A 23,219-nucleotide genomic window follows, 5' to 3' on the forward strand; every position below is an offset into this window, starting at 1 on the left:
GAGAATGTGGATTTGAGCCAGGTTTGTTCCTGGGAATTTGGTAACTCTYAGGGTTTGTGTTACAGCACAAGGGCATTTTTCACACGCTTGTGACTTTCAGATCTCTTTCTCCATTCCAGGCCTTTGATCCAAGTCCAAGGTATTGACAGGAAATTTGAGAAATTAGAAAATTCTTTCTGTCACTCCAAAGTTGGGACAGGTTTGGGAAAAGAGCTGCCTGTTTAGGGGTGTCCCTACACAGGGAATGAGATGTTTCATGTTTTGCCACAAAGKGAAGGATGGGTGGAACCAATGCTGCTTTTAGGGTAAAAAAACCCAAATCTCCTGCAAAGCTGCTGGGAGTTGTGGTGACAGGGACGGGGAGATGACAGCAGGGCAGTGACAAAGGGGATGCTCCGAGCTGCTGTCCCGTTTTCATGGTCCAATGCTCTGAATGTGAACTGAGCTGTGCCCGAGGCTCAAATACCAGGGGCCTTTCCCACCCCGAGGATTTCGTACACGCYGAAGACACAGGACAAAAGAGCTTGTGTGGGGCTCTGTTTTGTAGCTGTGGCATCCAGAAAATGATAAAAATATGATCTTTGCTGGGAATTAGCAAATGCAGCAGCCCAGGGTGGAATTGCAGCCAACTGTTGGACTGCTGGGTTTGGGCCATCCTCAACAATCTCCACAGAGGTCTCAAGGAACAGGGAAAAAGAGCTCAGAAATGAGGGGTTTTAAGTCATTATTTGTTTTTCYTTATTGATTTGGGGAGGCTGGAGCAGGAGGAAAGGTAAATTCATCAATACACCCTAAACCCTGCAGAGCAATCCTCTGCCAGGCCAGCCTGCTGCTTCCCCCTCTGTTTTTCGACAGAAGAAGGAAAATTGTTGCTGTTCCAGGCACGAGAGCTGTTGGCTTCACCCTGCCAGAGTGTCTGTGAGAGCCGTAAAACTCTCATTAACATAAATAGGAGCAGGAACGAGACCACAACATGACTAATTCTCCACCCCCACACTGTCTGTGTGTACATTATCAACTCCTCGTTCGGCTCATGTGCCCCCACACAATTGTTGGGATAAATCTTGCTCCTCTCTCGGTGTTTATTTTAAATTGAATCTTCTTGCTGAAAAGGCTGGAGAGGCGTAATTATGGTCTGGATTTCAGAGCTGCACATGCCTCTGTGGAGATGGCAGGGAGGAGAAGGGCTGAGTAATTCTAGGAAGCTGCACGGATCCTTCCTGCTTTTCCAGGCATCTCACCAGGCAGGCAAAGGAGTATTTTGTTTGGTGCCTGACRTTCAGGAGGAGAGCTCTGGATCTATTCCTAGCTCAGCTGTGGATGAGCACACGACCTTGAGAATGTCTTTTATCTGATCTTGCCATTGAATGAATGCAGAAGCTGCCTGAGCTTAACTCTTGAGGAGTTTTTGAGTCCTCTGCACTTCCAGGTGCCASGGTTTGTCTGAGCACACTTTTCCAYGAGTGCTGGCAGGAGGAGGAGGAGWGGGGAGGAAGCTCCTGGTTTCTCTGTGCTGCTGCTCCCAAGGGGTGTTAAAAGGGACYRTWYYCCCRGGATAAACTGGATGTGGGATGGGAMCCCCAAGTCCAAGYCTCCCTGAGGGCTGAACCCAAACCATGCCAGCATCCCAAACAGTCCCCCATGGCTGGGACCGTGTTCCTGATCGGCTCAGGAGGGAGATGAACCCTAAGACTGCATCTTTAGCAAACCCAGACCTAAACCCAGCTCTGTAAAGCTGGACAGGGATGTGGCGGGGGGAAAAATAAATCCCTTTTTCTAGTTCTCCTTTTGACTCAGACTCTTGGGAGAAGTTTTGGGTTCTCAGAATGGTTTGGGTTGRAAGAGASCTTAAAGATCACCTCCATCRCCCTGCCATGGGCAGGGACACCTTCCACTATCCCAGGTTGCTCCAAGCCCTGTCCAGCCTGGCCTTGGACACTKYCAGGGATTCAGGAGCAGCCACAGCTTCTCTGGGCACCCTGTGCCAGAGCCTCYCCACCCTCACAGGGAATAATTTCTCCCTAATATCTAATCTAAACCTCTCCTCCTTCAGGTTTTCTTATTTCATCTGGACCTGATTKGCCTCAGTGGGGAAATGTGGGTTTGCCAGGCAGAAAAATCAGCAAAACCAGACAGCCCAAACCAACCCAAACCAGCAGCAGCCACTGCTGTCTCCAGAGGGTTTTGGGGTCTGGGAACATGTCCTGGACTCCTTGGCCACCCTTCCACAGCCCCTTGAGTTAAGGTTGGAGGTGTAGGTAACCAGAGCTTTGGTAAAAGCCAGAGCYTGGCTGTTCCTGCCCCAAAGTGCTCAGATAACTGAGGTGAGCTCACAGTCCCCAGCAGCACCTTGGCACTGAGCCTCTTCAAAACCCTCACTCCCTGCTCCAGCAAGAGCTGTCTCTCTTTCCTCACTCCCTTTTCCTTTTCAAAATGGAAACTAATCCCTTTTTTTTTTCTTCCAGGTGTTCACCCAAGGCTGGAGTGGTGCTTGAGCAGASCCCACATTTCAGCAGTCCTCCAAGGAGCTGTGCTGGGCACACCTGRTCAAACCTTGAGGCTTCTCATCTCCATCCTCAGTCCTTTCCAGCCCTCCCCTATGCCTTTGGACTCCCAGAGAGGATGTCTGTCCCCAAAATCCAAATAGAAGAGGCGCTGGACAGCATGGATGCTGGCTCTGGGGGGGTCCCCCCTCCAGATGACCACCTGAGGACCCTCAAGGCACTGACAGAGAAGCTGAGGCTGGAGACCAGGCGYCCTTCCTACTTGGAATGGAAGGCAAAGCTGGAGGAGCAGGCTTGGAAGAGCCCCCAGCCCGAGGGAGAGGGGGAGGAGGAGGCCACCAAGGACAAAAAGAGCCCGGGGGAGGCTGTCCCCATGAGGAAGGTGCAGCTGCACCTCAATGGAAACCCTGCCCAGGACAAGGGGACTGTCACCTCAGGGAGAATAGGTGGCTTTGAGAGCATCGACGAGGCTTTGACGTGGCTCAGGAAGGAGCTGGTAAGTGATTGCCTGTCCCTGTCAGCACAGATTTGCAAGAGGGATAAAAGTAAAAAAGCAGAGAAACTCCTTGTTCCTACCTGCCTTTAGCCCCAGGTGGAAAGGCAACCATCAGTCATTGTGTTTTCCATCAGTCACAGATTTTTTTTTCCATCAGTCACAGTGTTTTTCACCAGTCACAGTGTTTTCCATAAGTCACAGTGTTTTCTGTCAGTCACTGTGTTTTCCATCAGTAGCAGATTTTTTTTCCATCAGTCACAGATTTTTTTTTCCATCAGTCACAGTGTTTTCTGTCAGTCATTGTGTTTTTCATAAGTCACTATGTTTTCCATCAGTCATTGTGTTTTCCATCAGTCACAGTGTTTTCCATCAGCCACTGTGTTCTCCACACCTGGCTCTTTCAGGTCCATCCTCTTGCCTTTGAATTCAAACCTTTCAGCCATCCTCCCACCCTGTCTCACACATCTGTTAATTTTTTGTTTGTTCTGTGCTGGAGGTGTCACAGACAAAGAGGGGACAAAACCACTTCATTTTTCTAGGCATATATACCAGGAAAATCCACAGGGAAAGAGGGCTGCAATTCATCTTTTGTAATGTCTTGTTGCTATCACGATCTTTGGCACAATTTTATCCTGGGCCTGCCCCAGGCAGCTCCCAACCCAGCTCAGGAATCAGCACAGCCTGGGGATAATTCCCAGGAGAAAGCTTGGATGCATCAAGCCTGACAGAGCTCAAGAAATGTTTGAAAAACTCTCTCAGGCACGGAGAGTGATTTTGGRTTTGYYCTGTGCATGGCCAGGAGTTGGACTYAGWGATTCTTGTGGGTCCCTTCCAACTCAGAGTATTCTGTGATTTTCTGGATGTTGATAGGATGGGCATGTCCCTGCCAGGGCAGCTGAATTCAGGGCTGGAGAATTAATCCAGGTGCTCTTCACCAGACCCCAAAACCAACCTTCCCAGTGATCCTTCCCTTCCCCTCACTGGCACSAAAACTCTTTATTATTTGGCCCAGATTGCTGGAAGTGACTCATGACACGTGGCTTTGTTTCTGCTGCCCAGTTGGAATTTTGCCTGTGAGTCCCAGCAGGAATATTCACAACATTGGCTGGGACATCACTCGTGGCCAACACTTGTGAAAATGTTCCTGTGCAGRCGCTTTGTTTTTGAAAAACACAACAATGAATAACGGTTTCAAAGATTTCTTTGCGACTTTTGCTTCAGATAATGTTGGTTTGTCAACTTTCTGTTGCTTCATCCACCAAACTCCACTGATCCCCAGAGAATTTATTTACAGAGGTGGCTCTGGATGTTGCAGTTTGGTGACTTTTTCTCTTAAGATCAAGGCTTTCAGGAACCCAGGACTATTAGGAACAGCTTTGAGAAGATCCCCTAAAACCCCTCAGTGCTCTGGAGAACCTCAGCTCCAGATCTGTGACCTGAATCTGGRTGCAATCTTAAATTCACTGAACCTCAAGATGCCCAAAGATAGTAAGAAGCAAATTTTCCTTCTCAGAACCCTGGATTTTAAAAGATTTTGGGGTTTTCTTTCAATCTCTGCCCATGTTGGAAGTATAAATTGTCTCAGAGTCTGATTCTACCCCTTAGACTGGGGTGTGCTATCTAAACCACCATCTGTCAAAAAYTGAAAGTTTAAATTAAAGAAGGGAAAAGGCCAAGCAAACCCTAATTGTTCCTCACTTTCCATTTTCCAGCCACTTAATTATACCGGTCTTTGCTGGATCTGGACGTGGCTGGTAATTTAGACCAATTTCCCCAAAAGAGAGAGCATTTTTTTGACTGACCACAGGGTGAAATTGCTGTGCTGGAGGCACGAGTGTGGGTAAGAGCTGCCAGCAARGCAGAGAGAGCACGGCCAGGCCATCCCATCACACACTGCTGGAACCAAAAGGTGCATTTCACATTACATTTCAAGGGTGAAATCCAGTTTCTTGTCCAATAAAGGAAYGAGCTTCCAAACATCCCAACAAGACAGGATTTTTCCCTGTTTTTGCTCATGTTGTGGTCACAAAGACACCAGGAAGGCTCCATAGCAGGAGGAAATCCAGAAACCAACCAGATCCTGGGGTGATCTCCAGTGTGGGCAGCAGGGAAGGGGGGATTCTGCYCCTCTGCCCCATTGAGGTGAGACCCCATGTGCAGAGCCGGGTCCAGATCTGGGRAMMRSMMMRGGARGRMYKKGRRSYKSYKGRRKKRRGSCMWKGRRRWKRWYMAARSGRWKRRRSMRSTCYKSYKGGRMGRAAAAMYKGGRRRAWTKGGRWTKSYYMAMCYKGRRRWKRMCMARKTKKKRWYYTTYMRKTYCYKRARGGRRSCYWMWRRRAARRWKGRRRRGGRMYTTKGRMMAARGGRWKGRARRRWMRGRMMARGRRGRAWKGKYTTWARGWKRAARRRRRMMAARSYWRRWKGGRWWWTKGGRAAAAAATTCTTCCCTGGGAGGGTGGGAGGCCCTGGCACAGGKTGCCCAGAGAAGCTGTGGCTKCCCYTGGATCTCTGGAAGTGYCCAAGGCCAGGCTGGACAGGGCTTGGAGCARCCTGRGATRGTGGAAGGTGTCCCTGYCYRTGGCWKGGAGTGGGACTGGATGAAATTWAAGGTCCCTTCCAACCCAAACCATTCCATGACTCTGTGATTCCATGATATGATCATTTAGGATCTGTAGGATTCCTCTATCCAACAGAAGGACCAAAGCTGGTGAATTGGGGGTTTTCCATGCAGGGCAGAAGTGCAGCAGGCATTTCCTTGCTCAATGAAACATAGAGGATGCAGCTCCTGCTCCCTCAGCCCCCAGAACAGCTCCTGGCGTGTTCAGGCCGGGCTGTTCCCACTGCATCGCCCTGGGAAGGTTCTGGCTTGTCCCAGGGAGCTCCTGCCAAGCTCTGGGAGCTCCAGGAGTTTGCACATGCTGGGGACTGTTCCCAACAGGCAGCTGGTACAGGTTTGGGGTTTAACTCTATCCCAGCCAAACGCAGCAGAGGCAGGAGAGTAAATTTAGTGCTGTCAYAGAAGGGTTTGTGTTGGGAAGGTCCTCTAAGAGTCCAACCATCCCCCAGCACTGCCAAGGCCACCACTGACCCATGGCCCCAAGATCCACAGAGCTTTTAAATCCCTCCAGGGATGGGGATTCCTCATGAGCCAGGGCCGGACAACCCTCCAGTGAAGAAATTATTCCTGATCTCCATTTTAAACCTCTCTTGGTACAACTTGAGGCCATTTCCTCTTGCCCTATCTCTTCTTACTCCCAATCCAACAAAAAGAATCATCTGGYACTGCGAGGAATTTTCCTCTGCGTCCCCAAAGTCTGATCTGGTTCAGCTTCAGCCCGGACCAGGCTGCTCACGTTCAGAAGTKCAGCAAAAGACAAACCCAAGATTTTTATTGTCCATCTGCTTTCCTTGGGCTGTCACCTCATGTGACTCATCCCAGGTCCTGGCTGGGTTTRTAGGACTGACATAAACCCACGGGCAGCCAAGTCAGCTGTGCCCTGCTGAGAGCCTGGCCCCGGAGAAGCTGATTTATTCAGACAGGCAAACTGCTCTTGTTTTTTTGTGCTGAGAGGCTCTGTGGAGGTGTAGGAGCAAATTGCAGCTCTCAGCGTGTGCTGAGCTGCCCCAGGGCTGGAGCATTTCCCTCTCCAGCTCCTCCTGCCTCCCCTCTGCCCTTGTGTTTGCCTTTGCACTGTCAAAGGTGCTCCTCATCCCTGCCCAGAGCAAAACCATCATCAGCCACGAGGGCTGGAGGGGTCACATTTTGCTCTTTATTTGTGAAATTAGCCAGGTTTTACAAGTTATAAAATTAAGCACTGAAATTCCTTTCCCTCTCAAGCATGGCTGAAGCACAAACCGATGAACAGATCTTAGAGCAGTTCTAATTTTGCCCCATTAGGAAAATGAGTTTTGTGTCTCAATTTCACCCATTTGGCACTCAGATATGAGGGGTGTGAGGGCCAGAATGCAGGAGAGACTTGAAAAAGGACAAAAATTCTGATGTTCTCTCCTGGGAAATCATAAAACACCTGTGTCCTGTTAATCAGACATTTATTATTAAATATTGAACACTTTTATTTCTATTTGGGATATACATACTGCCTGAGCAAGTGCCTGGGTKAACTTAAATAATGATGTGGKAMAAAATTTCCTTATTRTGAGGGTAATGAGGMCATGGCACAGRGTACCCAGAGAAGCTGTGGATCCCTGGAAGTGTCCAAGGCCAGGCTGGACAGGGTTTGGAGCAMCCTGGGACAGTGGAAGKTGTCCCTGCCCATGACAGGGTGATGGAATGRGATGATCTTTATTTTTCCTTCCAACCCAAACCATTCTGTGACCTCTGCTGTTAAATTTCTGAAACCAGGGAAGAGTTTAGGAGTTATTATGGAACAGGACCATCCCCAAGGGTCAGTTTGGGTGCAGCCACCCTGCTTTGGGGAGAGAGGGAGCCAACACAGAGCCAGCACCGAGGAAAAATGTGATTTGGGACCCACAAAAGGCAAAGGCATCCTGGGATTTGGTGGTGGGGAGCTGCCAGACACTGCAGAAGGAGCTGGGATTCCACATCTGGGGCTGTGGGTTGCACCACAAGGGTGTGAGCACCAAAATTAGCCATGACAGGGTGGCACCTGAGCACCTTTGAAGAAACCAAACCAAACCCAAAGCAAAACTCAGACAACGTGGGCTTGTCTGAAGGGTTTGGCAAGGATCTGAAAAGCAGGCTGTGCTTCTCTATGCCTGAACCAGAGTAGCTGCACTCAGGAAAGGAACCATTTAGATTTCAGGTTTTTTTTTTTGATCTTTTGGAAAGAAGGAGGCCTGGCTCTGTGGGAGCAGCTGCCTCTCCACAGACCATCCCTCTGAGCTTCACAGACCAGGCTGGGACTTCATCCGTGGGACTYTTCTCTTTTGGGAAGAGAAGGAAATCTCAGAAAGCCCCATATCTCCATGCCTTGAGGTGCTGCCTGCTGGAAAACTCCCCCCACAGCAATGTAGGGAAGAGATGAACTGCTGGATTTGGGGAAATTATTGGGTTTTCTGTCTGCTGAAGGCAAAAATGAAAGCAACTGCTCATAGATATGTGGTCTGAGCCCCCTGGACTGGAAAACAGGAAAGAAAACACCCCAAGCTTTCTCTCTTTCTCTCCTATGAAATATCCCCAGGAGATTCTGAGGCTCAGTCCAAACAGAAAATCCTCCCTGGGTCCATAAACCTGTGGTCCAGATTTGCATTTCAATCCAGCAGTTGCTTCTCTGCCAGGAAGGACCTGAGTTTAGCTCCTCCTTCCACCCTGGGASGTTCAACCCAGCATCCTATCCATCCCAAAAGCATTCCCCAGCCATGCTGGTGAGAATCAGCTGGACCTGGGTGYGCAGGAAGAGGCAGAACCTGTTAAAAAGTTGATTTTTATGAGCAAGRCGCACCTAAAGCTCTTCCTGCCCCGGCCATGAGAGGATCAAAGGAAATAAAATTCCTGCTTTCTGCTGGATGCTCCACATGGGTTTCTCCAGAGCATTTCACTCCATGTGTGGGAATCTGCTGCCATCCCACATGGATGGAGTGTGGAGTCACCTCGTGGTGACTGTGGGTGAACTGTGCACRCCAAAACCCCACAGATTCCCATGATGTGCCCCCTGTAATCCCATTATTCATTCCCAGGCAGYTTTTTGGAGCACTGCTGTCCTGCTTTTAAAGGGGCATCACTCTTCATTTCCAGGGATTGTTTGGCGCTCAGCATGGGACAGGGATAATTGTTTTAGTATTGGAAAAAGGGGAAGGAGAATGAGGGTTTCTTGGTGAAATTCCTCTGATATTCTGGGAGGGTTTGAGCAGAGCAGGGTTTAATGGGACAGCTCCATGGATGCAGGATGGGGGTTTGGCATCTCAAGCCAAGCCYCAGGGAGGAGTGTGGGGAGTGAGAGTTTGTGTCCTGCAGAGCTGCCCAAAATTCCTGCTCCACCCTCTGCCCGGCTGTCACCCCATGGAGCTGTCACCAGCTGAGGTGACAACTGTCACCCCACACCCTCAGGATGATAAGGCAGAGTTCCAAGGAGCACAGGCACTCACAGCCCTCACCCCAAGGGCCACCTCTTCCTTGTGCACCTCATCCTCTCACAGAAATATAGATTTTTTAACATTGGAAAAGCCCTCRAAAATCTCTGAGTCCAGCTCTTAACCCAGCACTGCCAAGGTCACCACTGACCCGTGTCCCCAAGTGCCACATCCACACRRCTTTAGCCAAGCATTGCYAGGCTTTGTTCCTTATCTTTATTTCATGRAGGGCTTTGTCTTCCAGGCTTGCAGGAAATCAAATGGCTTCCTCAAAAGAGGGGGAAAACCAGTCAAAAAATGTAAAGCTGGTTTGGAAGAGGAAAAAAGGACCGACAGCTCACACCCCTCTGCACAATGGCCTCATAATTCTCTTTTAAATGCCTTTTTTTTGGCAGCTGAGGCTTTTTTAATCCCACATTCTTCAAAATATTCAATGGATGCCTTTGTTGGCATTTCTTAAGTAACTTGATAGGCTGAGATGAAAGAATGACCCAGGGTCACTTCAATAACACCTGTGATCGCCTCCCTGATAAAATGGCAGCATTTGTTGTGAAGCAGGAAAAAATATCAACAAAATTACTTTTTTTTTAATATATTTTAACTCAGGTGGGAGAATAAAAACCTGCCGAGTGGCATTGCTCTGCTGGGGGCACGGGTTATGAGGTCTGAGAGGAAACAATGGGGTTTTTATAGAAAAGGTAAATKGCCACAACCATGCCAACAATTTGAGATTTCCTGAGAGAGAAGAGATTCACTCAGAGATTGGTACAAAGGTGACTTGATCCTCTCCAGAGACAGCTGGAGAATTTCTCTCCAGAGAAAGCTGGAATTCAGCTGCTGGCTGGGAGCATCAGGCAAGGTCCTCCAGGATATCTCWGTGGTGCCAGAGAATAGAATGGTTTGGGCTTGAAGGAATTTAAATGGGATATTGGGAAGAAATTGTTTCCTGTGAGGGTGGGGAGGCCATGGAATAGAATTCCCAGACAAGCTGTGGCTGCCCCTGGATCCCTGGAAGTGTCCAAGTCCAGGTTGGAGCCCCCTGGGATAGGGGAAGGTGTCCCTGCCCATGGCAGAGGTGGAATAGGATTAATTTTAAGGTCTCTTTTAACCCAAACCATTCTGGGATTCTCTGATTGCTTGGAGGAGGAGGAGGGATTGTGGCACAAGTTAAAGCAGCCCCAAGGCTGTTTTGGTTCACAACCTTCTTGCAGCAGCCCTCATGTCAGGCTGGAAAGGTCTCATGGATAAATATCAGGGTCTCTGTGGGGTCTCTCAAGGGGAATTTTCCCTCGTCCTTTCCCTTTTGCTTCTTCATGCACAAGTCACCAGGCCAGGAATAATTTCCTCTTTACATCCCGAGCTACATCCATAAATTGAGTAGCCCATTTCCAGCAGGAGGGAAACTGATATGGTCTGATCACATCCACACTGCTAAAATAAAAAAAAAAAGGGATTTTATCCCATATCCTAGAATCCCAGAATGGCCTGAGTGGGAAGGGGCCTTAGAGACCATCCTATTCCACCCCCTTCTGGTGATCCTGTTCGGTTTCTCTCCCACCACCTTCTTTTCTTTGCAGCTTTTGTGGTTTGYTGCTTTTCTGTGAGGAAAGGATTGGGGTGAGAAGTGAGGATTGTTTTCTTGGCTTTCCCAGCTCTGCCTGCTCCTGTTCCCCAGCCAAAGGCTGATTCCTGCACCAAGAGTCCATCTCCTTCCTTCACTACCCACAACATCCACAGTATCAATTTTCTGCTTAATTACGAGTTGGATTTTTTTTTTAAAAAAAAAAGAAATAAAATACCTCTTTTCTTTCATTACTTCTGAATCTTCCACCTTCCCAAGCCAGCTGCCAGAGGAGAAAAAATACCTCCAAAAACCACTTAAATCATTGTCCTGGAGGTGATCATTCTCCTTCCTTTTGGAAACCATGGAGGTCCCATCCTGAGAGCATTTTCAAATGGCTAAGATAAAATAAACCATGGGGGAGGTGGATTCTGCCATGGACCAGCTCTGATTTATGCAGACTGGAAACCCAGGCTGGGTGTTTGGGGATCAGTTATTTGGTGTTCTTTTAATTGGTCCTTTCCACCTCTAATTGCTCCCTCTCCCTGTGGCTGCTGCCTTWTGAGCAAAATTAATTTGGGCTTTGTTTAATGTTGAGATGGAGGCTCTGAAGCCTGACGGRTACCCAAGCCAACAGCCTTGGCATGGCTTTAATTCCAGTTTCCTGGTGCTCCTGAAATCATGAGCGGGCACAGACTTGCTCAATTGTTTAAAATTTCCCATCCTGAGCTGTATTTTTTTGGGTTGCATTGCTGGTTTGGAAGATCCCCATCTCCCTCACAGATCGAGCATCTCTAGGTGAGTTCCCAGAATCACAGAATCACRTTCAGGTTGGGAAAAACCTTTGAGATCATCGAGYCCAACCTCTGACCTTACTCCACCTTATCAACCAGGCCATGGCACTGAGTGCCACATCCAGWCTGGTTTTWAACACCTCCAGGGGTGGTGATGCCACCACCTCCCTGGGCAGCTCATTGCAGTGTCCAGTCACTTGTTCTGTAAAGAATTTTTTCCTGATGTCCAACCTAAACTTCTCCTGGTGAAGCTTAAAGTTGTGTCCTCTTGTCCTGGGTGCCTCAGAGAAGAGCCTGAGCCCCACCTGGCTATAACMCCCTGTCAGGGRGKTTTGGAGAGTGAAAAGGTCTCYCCTGAGCCTSCTTTTCTCCAGGCTGAGCCCCCCCAGCTCCCTCATCTGCTCCTYRTWGGGTTTGTTCTCCAGACMCTTCACCAGCCTTGTCACCCTTCTCTACATCTCRAGCATCTCAACATCCTTCCCTTCCCTACAATCCGGTTCAACCTCGAGCAGGGGGCACCAAATTCACCCATAAAAACCCCTCTTCCCTCCCCGTTCCAGGCAGAAATGCGGCTGCAGGACCAGCAGCTGGCCCGGCAGCTGATGCGCCTGCGCAGCGACATCAACAAGCTGAAGATCGAGCAGACGTGTCACCTGCACCAGCGCATGCTCAACGAYGCCACCTTCGAGCTGGAGGAGAGGGACGAGCTGGCCGACCTCTTCTGTGATTTCCCCCTCGTCAGCTCCTTCAGCCTCTCCACGCCCCTCAAGCTCATCGGGGTCACCAAGATGAACATCAACTCCCGCCGGTTCTCGCTGTGCTGAGCTGGGGGGAGGAAGGAGAGGGAAGGATGGGGGAGAAAGAGGGAGAGGGGTGTCTCTGCCTCGTGGCTGGGTGAGGAGAGGCCAGCGAGGAGCAGAGGGAACGGGAGAGAACAGGGAACCTGCAGTGGAAAGGTGGGTGTTGGTCTGGCCCAGGGATGTTCATGGAGAAGGCAGGACCCGCGTGGAGGAGGCCTGGAGAGCACCCAAAAACCCAACATGTGCACTCAGCTCCTTTGCCAAGTCCCTTSTTCTCCTCTTCCCTCCACCAGATGCRGCTCTGGTGTGGGTGGTTGTGCTCAGAATTCAAAGGAGGGGTTGAAGATCAGCCACAACACAAATCCCATTTCCCTTCTCCTTCCCCTCCTCCCAGGCTGCAGCTACAACACAGCTCTCCTCCATGGATGTCTCCTTGTGCCCCAACCCTCAGCCTCTGCTGTCCAAGCACGGGGTCTGTGGGGCTATTCCAGGTGGGAAGTTGATTTCCCGTGGGAAGGAGCCCCCCAGCAAGCACAGAATTGTGGGTTAAACAGTACCCACAGCCCCMAAAATGGTGAGAAGATGGGTTTGTGGGATTACTCCACGCAGTCCAGGACACTGCAGCTTCATTTTGCCTGTGGTCCAGATGGTGGACTCGCCATGGGCACATCCAAAAGGAGATTCCAGCCAGCCAGAAGTCTCCTGTGTGCCCTGGAAGTGATACCTGCAGCAATACAGGGTTCTGATCCAGTTGGATCCTGTTGTCAGCCACGTGTGGTTCTCCCTGCCAAGGAGACGACGCCGTACCCAAAACATTTCCAGCCAGAGAAACCCCCAGGCTGACCCCCCACAACAGCAGCACCAGCAAATCCTGGGTCCTCTGTAGCAACACACATCCATCAGAGAGAGGAACTTCAAGAGGAGAAAAGGGACTTTTGGGTAATGAACTCCAAACTGGACTAAAAAATTTAAGGGAGGGATTGCTGCACTGAGCTCTGGACCTTCAGCAAGCCGGGGGATTCCCTCCCTGCCCAACTGAATGTGAGGTGGATGCTGAATTTTTTTTGCCTTTCAGTGCACACAGCTCCCTGTGCCTAGAACAGGGTGGGGCTGAGACCTCTGGTGCTGCCCAGCAAGGGTGGGGACTCCAGAGGCTTTGTCACKGCAATTTTGGGACACATGGCACCCGCAGGTGCCTTCAGGCTCTCTCTGTGTGCCCACACCACTCCTGATCCTGTCAGAGTGGGACAATCCTGCTCGTGGTGTCCCTGCCATTCACTCCTCTGTCCCCCCTTGGTGATGCCTCCCCACCCACTCCAAAGCTCCCTGAGTATCTTTTCTTCCTGCTGAGGAAGGAGGAATTTTAGGCACCAGAGCTCTGTCTGTACCATCAGCACCACGCCTGGGTGCTGAATCTTGTGCTCCCCAGGTGAGGAAGGTTTATTTTGGGTCGTGACCAGACTTTCACTCAGCCTCTGGACAAGACAACCAGCCACGGTGTCGTTTCGTTTACTAGAAACAGCCTTATTTCCCCATGGACATCTTGGAGGAAAAAAAAAAAAAACAAAAAAAACAAAATCAAAAACAAAAACCTCCTCATTAAAATTCTTCTTTGTTTACTTTTTTTCATAAAAATAAATCAGTTTGCGTCCCACGTGTTGATTTTTTCAGAGGCGTTTTCCATCAAGAGATTGAAATTATGGCTTTTCTGTGAAAATAATGCCTTGGAAGAGGGGGATTGGTTCTCTCTGGGGTCAGCTGGGGTCGAGTACAGGGTGGAGCTGCCTTTGGGGTCTTGGCTGGTAGCCACAAGTTCATTCAAGGACAGTCTTATGGGGTCATCACATGTAACATTAAAAAATCAGATGTCTGGGTTCCAGACATTGAAGGGGATGGGGGATGGGTATAACTGCCAGCTGTTTGTCAAAATGCACAATTTTTTTAATTATAAAAGCTCTGTCTGTATTGATTTCTGCCTCTGGTCTCTCGCTGTGTCGGGGAAGCATCAGGATGGAGCGTTCCAGGTTTTTGTACCCATCAGCTCCAGCTTGCAGTCTGGAGGAGAGGGGAGGAGAACAAGTTGGGAGCACTTACAGTGAATTTGGACAAAAATGTATGGGAAAAAAAGCAAAAAAAACCCAAAAAAACCCAAAAAAACCACCCTAAAACAAAAAACTCAACCAAACAACAACAACAACAAAAACCACATAGAAACACTCAAAACAAACAAAAAAAAAAAGAAAAATCCAGCCAAACAACAACAAAACAAAAAACCCAAAAAACCAAACAAAACAAACAAACATAACAAACAAACCAAAAAAAGGGAAAAAAAAAAACAAGATAAAACCACAAAAAAACACCTACACATTTTATGTTTTATGTTATTCAGCCACTGAGTGAAAAGTGGGTCCTGGCACTTAAAATACAGCAGGTTAGGGAGGAAAAATAAATATGAACTTTGTTTTAAAATGAAGAATCACCCAAATGCTGGGTCAGCTTTGAGAAACACGAGGACAGGACATTGTTCCCACCACAAAATTTCCAGGAAGGAGCCTGCAGGTCTCAGCTGTCCTAAATGAGATGGTTCAAGCCTTGAGAAATGGTTCCTCTCCTGCAACTTAGAGCCACATTCCCTTTCCCAGATGCCTGGAGAGAAAAACTAGTGGAAATCAAGGTGGGTCCTTATGAAGTCCATCCTGAAAGTGAATTTTTGTGGATAAATCCAGGCTGCATCTCCATCTGGAGCCTCAGTGGCAGCTGCTCCATCTCTTGGAAGCAGGAATCTTCTGGGCTTTGCTTCCAGCATTGTCCTCAGCAGTGAGACACATTCCTCATGGGATGGAAGAGAAGTTCTGTTTAGGGACAGCCCACAGGAAAAATTAACTTCATTTTAAATTCAGGTGGCCAGACTGGAGGACCATGGATTTCTCCATGCTAACTAGAAGATAAAATTTCAAATTATTTTTCCTTGCCCCCGAAAGCTCAGTGCAAATTTTGAAGCTGTGGGGAAGGGAAATCAGTCTAGCATTTTAACTGGACAATTTTTGCTTTTACTCAAAACTTAAATACTTTACTTAAAATTCTTTGCTTAGGAGGMAAGTCTTCCCTGTGAGAGTGGGGCCCTGGCACGGGGTGTCCAGAGAAGCTGTGGCTGCCCCTGAATCCCTGGAAGTGTCCAAGGCCAGGCTGGACAGGGCTTGGAGCAGCCTGGGATACTGGAAGGTGTCCCTGCCCATGGCAGGGGGTTGAAATTGAATAATTTTTAAGGTGTTCTCTAATCCAAACCAATCTGTGATTCTGCAAAAATAGTTCTGAGGATCTTGAATTGAAACTGAGACATTAACACTTCATTTTCATTCAAACATCATTTTCCTATCAGAAGTCCAAAAACTTTCCTTGAAAGAGCCTTAATGAAACTTTTCCCACTTTGACTTTTTCAGCTCAACCCAATCCCTGAAGTTTCAGTCAGTCYAAAGCTTTAAATTTTTCACCATGAAGAAATCAGTTAAAAAATAATTGGCCCGGATTTCTTTTTTTCTTTGTACTTCCTTTGGGTCAATTAAGAGGAAGAACAGATAAATTTTGCACATTTTACCTTGGGATCAACTGGCTCCTCTCTCTGGCAGAGGCTTCCATGAACTGCTAATGGACAGGACCTTGTTCCTCTTTAAAATTCCCCAAAGCAGAAATGATRAAAAGGGTCATTGTTCCCAGGAAAGTGTCTCATTCCTCACTCYTTTGGCACTGGAAAGTGCTATCCCATAACCGGTGAGTGATTCGAGGTGTCCCACAATTACCCCCCATAAAACTTTAATTAAATTCAGTGGAGACACTGAAATGCCACACTGGGTCAAAGGAAAAGCAAGGAATTACATATTTAAGGATTTAAAGACTGAATTTTCAGATTGTCTCTGCTGCACAGTATTTCAACGATCACAGTTTTACCTCTTTTATATATAYGGGGAAAAAAAAGAATAAATCCCAGCTGGAGTATTCCCAGCACCTCATGGGTTTATTTCACAGCCTGGCTCTGTCTGCTGAGTGGGTTTTCTCTCAGATCCAACCAGACAGAAGGAGGGGGAAGGAAAAAACGAGGGATGGAAGGGAGGAGGTGTCAGGCTCCACAGCAGAACTCGCTTCCCCCGCTGCACGTTTTACAAMCCAGTGTTGTGTCTGAGGGGATGCACACGTGGGAGGGAGACATCCCAAAATCCCAGAGAAACCTCCCCTCTGGCATCACTTGTAAAYCAGATGGAGGCCAGAGGAGCTGTGCAGCAGCTCCAAGCACCCAAAAATGTGCTAAAGGCTCGTAAAATCCTCGCTCATCTCRGTGTGACCTGGGAAATGTGGAAAGATGGTTGGCACCAGCGCATCCCTCCCCTTTCCAGGACACTCCTGAGTTCTGGATGATCACACACGCTCCTGGGAGCCCCAGGATGCAATGGTTGGGGAGTTAAGGTGAAATGTAAATGTGGAATTTTATGGTAAGCAATGATTGAATTTGGAGAAAAGTCAGGATTCCAGCCTTTCATCCCTCATCTTTTCACGCTATTTTTATGGAAAAGGATTGAGAGATCTCTTTCATTCACCCATCATTGAGAGCAGTCAGGACCTTGCAAAAGGATATGACAGAGTCCATGTGCTCACACAAACCATTCTGGCCACTTCAGCACCTAAATGAACTTTAAAACCTCTGGGGCAGCCACTGAGAGGGGTCTGCAATGCCAAAGCTGTGGCTGCCCCATCCTGGAAGTGTCCAGGGCTGGGCTGGACAGGTCTTGGAGCAGCCTGGGGTCATGGAAGGTGTCTCTGACCGTGGAACAAGATAATCTTTATTTTCCCTTCCAACCCAATCTGTTCTGTGATTCCATGGGGATGCTCAGTGCTCCACCACCGCTCCTTCCCCAACCCCCCCRTCCCTTGTGGCTGTCTCAGCTCCCCCCCAGAGGGGGATGAGGGGGTTTATTACACAATGTTTTTGTTCCACTGACAATTTCCCTCTGCCAGCTGGAACRGGCTGCTCATAAATTTCGGCTTTCTGGAGGGGTTTCAGGAGTTTTGCATTCTTAGATCATTGTCTGCCTTTCCCAGGAACAATGGGGGTAGGRAAGGAGCTGCTCCAGAAATGCCATGTGCTGCAAGGGGATCTCTCTTGGATAAGGATTGCTCAGGGGGGCAGAGGGAGTTGCCCTCGACTGTTTCAGCTCTCAGCCTGGGTAGCCAAGGAGGCAGCTCAGAGGGAAGCAGGAATGGAGATCTGCAAAGGTCAGCTCCTTCCTCCCACCACAAAAAGGCATTGGAGGGGTTATCCTCTGATTAAAAGGTGGGGAAGGAGTTGTGGGATCCCCCTGAGGGGCAGCTGAGCACCTTTTGAGCTCTCAGCTGTGAAACCTGGGCAGGTCCAGCACATCCTTCACCACCCTGGGGCTGGGGTTTTTGAGAAATTTAAATGGAAAGCCTGCAAGACTCCTAACCAGATCAGAGGGATCGAGGTGTTGATTCTCTCAAACTCATCCTGTGGGGTCAGCAGTCTTTCACAGTGAGCTGTCCCTGTCAGTTCCAGCCTCGTGGTTTGCCAAGGGTGAGCTCTGCCTRCCCCRCGAGGTTCCTGGCACRGTGTTGGTYCACTGACCCCAAAAMCATCAGGSTTCAGGAGCTGTGGGAGSCAGGGATCATCCCAAACTGCCCATYKGGGTRCTGCTGCCTCTTTGGGGTGWGAGGRTTTAACCTGGTGGAGTCCTGGGCACAGGAATGATCCTGGTGGTGTCCAGTTCACCCACAGAGCTGCAGCAATTCCTTGAGGGAACTCAGCCAGGACAGAGTGCAGTAATTACAGAGAGCAATCACTGATGGCTCAGAAATCTCGCCAAAGAACAATTCTCCAGTGTGCTTTTAAGCCAAGGCTGTTGGGACAAAGTTTTCTTGACTCGTGGCACACAAACCTCTCCCCCAGAGGTGGAATTGCTCCTTGGGATGGGAACAGCAGGAGCTGTGTCCTCAGCAGCAAACAGGACCCCTTCTCTGACCTAAAGCCAAGTGACCAACCTGATCAAGTCCATATTATTAATTACAGAACAGCAGCCACAGCCAAATTACAACTTAGGAAAATCCCTGACCTGTGAGAGCTCCCAAATTCACCTCAGGTTGTTATCTCACGCCAGGGGCTCTGATGACCACTGAAATGCAACACCTGGAAATGCTGCTCAGCCTTTTGGTTGCCCCCAGCCCCAAAACAGCCCCAGCACAGACACCAACAAAGCCCTGAAGAAGTAATTTTTCCTTCCTTGGGTCATTTCCAAGCCCACTCAGCACTCAGGACCCCAGCCCTCTCAGATCCCCATGGGAAGGGTTGGCCAGCTCGTTCAGAAAGGTGACTATAAAATCTTAATTATCTTCATTAGCTGCCAGCCTGCTCCGAGCTGCAGTCCCAGGGATGCCAGGATGTTTCCTAGTAACAGCATGCAATCAGCCAAAAGAAAAAAAAAGGGAATTATTTATCAGAGAGAGCTGCTTGCCATGCAGGAGGAGAGGATGGCAGAGGAAGGATGTCCCAGGGGCTCTGCAGGGAGGAGCTGCAGCCTCCAACACCTCTGTGAAGGATGGCAGGTTGCAGAGCTCCTGGAAATCCCTCCTTCAGGCAAAAAACAGCCACCAAAAAACCTCCCTGGGTGGGAGAAACCAGGATGTCACACAACAGCCAGGCTGAGCCTCTGCCCTGAGGTAAAATGAATGCTTCAAGCCAGAGGCTGGCTGCAAAATCCCAGCCAAATTTGCTGGGAAAACCCTTTCTGGAGTTTTTCACCATTTTCACATTCCAGTTTTGGGATGAACARGGGCAGGGACTGATGCTGGTGCAGACAAACCTCAAGATTTGAGGTGAAATTTGCCTTGTTTTTCGTGATTTCTGCGCAGTTCTGGCAGGGAAGGGAAGGATTTAGCACCAGGATTTCACTCCTAAGGGGTTTTTTTCACATCCTCAAAACTCCAGCCTTCCTCTGGCCCAAATCTAAAGCCATTGCCACAGGAGAAGGAAAGCTGATTGCTCTGTGTGCTTTCTCTCACCTGGAATTCCCTGGAATTCTGTTTCTGCAGAGGAGCTTATGCACCACCATACAGAGAACCAAGCTTGGAGTTTGTGAGTTCTGGTCTTCCTGCTCTTCACATGTCCTGAAATTAATTTCCAGATGACATGCTGCATGATTTTCCTGGGGTCTGAGCTCTCCACATCCTCCTTTTTCCCTTTCTGAGGGTGGGCAGAGGCCAGACACCAGGAGTATTTTGTAGGTGACAGGCAGCAGCCTCACAATCCCATCAAAGAGCTCCATCAGAGCACTCCTATCCGATCCCATGGATGTAAATTCATTTAATTTCACTAAACAAGCCCTAAAATTGTRTTTCCCCAGCTGCTGGTTGGTTATTCTCCTTCCCAAGCACTGTCATTATGTGAAGAAGCTTGGAGCAAGTCTGACCTATAGAAACTGAGGTAAAAAAGGGCATTCAGCATTTCCCATAATCACCTTTTGTTAGGCTGTCCCCCATCCAACAATCCACACACATTTTCCCTAAAGTGTGCTGTTAAAACACTTTCAAACTCCCTTTTTTTTGCCACTCTGAACATCCCTGGCTGGTCTCTGCTCCAGCTGGTCCTCAGCCCTCCAGCTTTCAGCCCTGAGTACCCCAGCCATGCATTTGCTCTCCTCTTTCATTTCCCCTCCTTTATTTCCATTTCTTGTATGCTCCCTTTTAACAGCTCAGCTCGCTAAGAAGTGTCTTAATTAGCCAAGGAGGCTTTGTGCTGAAATTCCTGATTTTCATGTGCAAAGGCAGGGTTTGTTCCCAAGCTCTGAATGAGTTTTCTTTAAAAATAAATCAGCCAGCTGTCTTGGGCACCTTCTCCCCTTCATAACAACCTCACAGCTCCCCAAAAAAAGCTTGAAGACAACTCTCCTGAAATCCAAAGGCCTCAGCCTAGAGCTGAGTCCAAGTTATTTCACAGCTCTGAGAGCCCCACCTGCCACCCATGACCCCAATTTTCCTCTGCTCCTCCTCCTTTATGAGCAGCAGGGTAAACAATTTGGACAGGAATCGACCAAGGATTCTCTCCCTGTTGTCTGCCCTTGTGATATTCCCACCTCTGGGGTCTCAGCATAAGGAATGAACTCATTGGAGCAGCTCCAGAGGAGAACACAGAGATGTTCCAGGGCTGGAGCCCCTCTGGAGCCAGGCTGGGAGAGTTGGGGGTGCTCACCTGGAGAGAAGAAAGATCCAGGGAGAGCTCAGAGCCCCTCCAGTGCTTAAAAAGGGCTTATAAAAAGAAAATGAACAGCTTTTTTACACAGGCAGATAGTGACAGGACAAGGGGAACAGTTTCAACCTGAAAGAGGAGAGTTTTAGATCAGATTTCAGGAAAAAATCCTTCCCTGTGAGGGTGGGGAGGCACAGGATGCCCAGAGAAGCTGTGGCTGCCCCTGGATCCCTGGAAGTGTCCAAGGCCAGGTTGGACAGGGCTTGGAGCAGCCTGGGACAGTGGAAAGTGTTGTAATGAAATGATTCTTGAGGTCCCTTCCCACCCAAAGCATCCCAGGATTTTATAGTTCTGGATATATCCTTCCCTGGAGAGATTGAACGGCCATCCAGACACATCCCTGAGGAACCAGCTCTGAAATAACCTCAGGCTGGATGACCCCCAGTGTCCCTTCCAATCTAAACCACCCCATGATTTCATAAACTGAAGCCAAGCAAGTGCCAAACTCAGCTGCAATCCTTCAGCCGGTGCTCGTGGCACGGGGAATCTTCGGGGATCATTCAGTGATGTAAAGGACACGGGGATCTGTAAAGGATGCAGAGATCTGGGTTTTTTCCTTGACATGACCCTGCCTTCGTTCCCGCTCGCTCTCACCATTCACCACCCCAAACCCAGCCCTCTCAAGCATCACACCCCGGAGAAAACACGGTTTTTAACGGGTTGGAGCCTGGCAGATCCAGGAGGTGCCATCTCGGCTCAGCCCCGCATCGCTCCGGGCTCCTCTCGCCTTTCTTTCCCCCGGATCCCCCCGGGGAGTTTGTTCTGCCTTCCCCGCTCCTCTTTGTTCTCCTTTCACCGCCCCGGGTTTGATCACCTGCTGCTTTTTCATCTCAATGTGAGTCTCCCCTCCATCTCCAGGGCAGCAGAGATAGAAAGGTCCYCTTTGAGATTCTCCCCGTTTTTTGTCTGAGCCCAAATGCCCCCCAGARCAGCTCTGCCCCATCCCCTCGAGCATCCCGCTCGCACAAAACCCTCTTTGTACCGTCCTGGGCTGCGGGCTCAGCTTTATCTTTCGGCAGAGACAGCTCTGACAGCTTCAGCAGGACCCACTCGAGCTCTGAGATGAAAAGTGGATCCCTCCAGCCATCCCAGATCCTCCTGCAGCACCCAAAAAAATGCCCTGCCCCAACCCCCGCTAGCAAGAATCGCGCTTTTCCCTTTTTTTTCGCTGGAAACCTTCGGGTGAGGGGATGATGTTCCTGCTGCTGTGATCGCCTGCCATCAGCTCCCGGGGGAAATTTGGGCTGCTTGGCCGGGCTTTGGGAAGCTCCTGCCAGCTCGGGATTCCTCGGGGGCTCGCCCCAGTCTCCCGGGGTGATTGCCAAGGGGRAACAGAGGGAATTCTGCCAGCTCGGGATGTGAAGTTCTGTTCGTGCTGTCCTGGAGAGTTCCAGGCATTGCAGAGGCTGATTCGTTCAGGAAATCAGGAGAGGGGTGGATTCAAGGGCTGCTCCTAAAAATGGATTTCATTTTTCATTTTTTCAGCGTGGAGTGGGCTCAGCGAGAGGGATCAGAGAGGGTTGAGGGTTTTCCCTCCAGGCTGGTTGTGTTTGCAAAGGAAAATTCCCCTTTTTCCTGCTGATTTATCCTCAGCAGCTGCACCTGCAGGCCTCAGGCAAGGCAGGGGCTCCGGGCTGGTTTAAACCTGGATGCTCTGGGAGCCCCAGAGGGCAAAAAATGTTTCTCCAGGAGTGCCTTTAACCTCAAAGAATGCCTCATCCAAGTGCTGTTGTAGTGTCTTTTTTTGGGGGGAATGCCCAGAAGCACAACCAGAAGCAGCCATTCCCCACATGGATTCACCCCTGGAAYGGGGTTCACTGTGRTCCCAGTSCTYCCCAAARGATGCCTGAGATGTGGGAAGGACCAGACCCRCTCTGTTTYCTGAAACAGCAGCAKCATTTCCAAAGCCAGCTCAAGTTAAAAACCAATCTATAATTGCCAGGTGGTTATTGAGAGGATTTTTGCAGTCACAGCCTGAATTTTTCTCACTGTGCTGTTTGCAGGTGGGAATCACCTCCTTGGGGGAGTCATTCCAGGGTATTTACCCAGCTCCAGAACAACCCTAAATCCTGATTATTCAGAGGAAAGGAGCAAAAATATCCCTTACAGCTTAGGGGGAAACCTGAATCTTCTGTTCCCCAGCCAGCCCTGCCCAGGGAGAAAGAGGAAAGCRAAGCTGCTCCCTCTGAAATCCAGGAGAGCAAAAAGTGATGGTTTGAGGGCTGTGCCAGCAGCAGACAAAGGCTTTCTGAGCAGGGGAGGGAGCAAGGAGCTGGCTCTGAGGCTGCTGGCCGGGTTGCCATGGATTTTGTGCTAATCAGCCCCTTTCTCGCCGGGAAGCAGAGGGAAAAGGGAGGATTTGGAACACGGAGGAGCTGCCTCCCTACCTGAGCCGTGTCCTGACACCATCTGCCCGAGCAAAGGGCCAGAATGGGCTGGGACAGGAGAATATTTTGGGAAATGTTGTTCCTGTGCTGCATTCCTGGCTCTGGCTCYAGCCTGGCCACGCTCTCCTGCAGCACTGCCCCTGTGCTCTGGATTGTGCCACATTTGGGGTGTGAGTGGTGGGAATGGAAATTTCCAGGATTTTGGGGTCTGTGTGAGCTGTGGACACCCCCAGACCCAGATAAACCTCCAAAGTCCTCCTGTAAATTGGCAAACTCCTGTAAGTGTGCAAACCTGCGTGTTGTGCACCTGTGGTGGGGCTG

The 23,219-nt window shown here is 49.4% G+C and overlaps 1 protein-coding gene across 1 annotated transcript in view; it reads left to right on the forward strand.

Annotated features, from left to right (window-relative positions):
* FAM167A (family with sequence similarity 167 member A) overlaps positions 1 to 13,770 on the forward strand; it is a 21,350-nt gene extending 7,580 nt beyond the window's left edge. Inside the window, exons 2-3 of the mRNA XM_057386291.1 lie at positions 2,466 to 3,000; positions 11,967 to 13,770. Coding sequence (XP_057242274.1) covers positions 2,623 to 3,000; positions 11,967 to 12,230 — 642 coding nt within the window. The 5' untranslated portion in view covers positions 2,466 to 2,622 and the 3' untranslated portion in view covers positions 12,231 to 13,770. The remainder of the gene's footprint in view (positions 1 to 2,465; positions 3,001 to 11,966) is intronic.
* The last annotated feature ends 9,449 nt before the right edge of the window (positions 13,771 to 23,219 follow it).

The sequence above is a fragment of the Malurus melanocephalus genome, unplaced genomic scaffold, assembly GCF_030028575.1.
Source record: "Malurus melanocephalus ecotype Western Australia unplaced genomic scaffold, MMel_1.1 scaffold_949, whole genome shotgun sequence".
NCBI classification, from domain to species: domain Eukaryota; kingdom Metazoa; phylum Chordata; class Aves; order Passeriformes; family Maluridae; genus Malurus; species Malurus melanocephalus.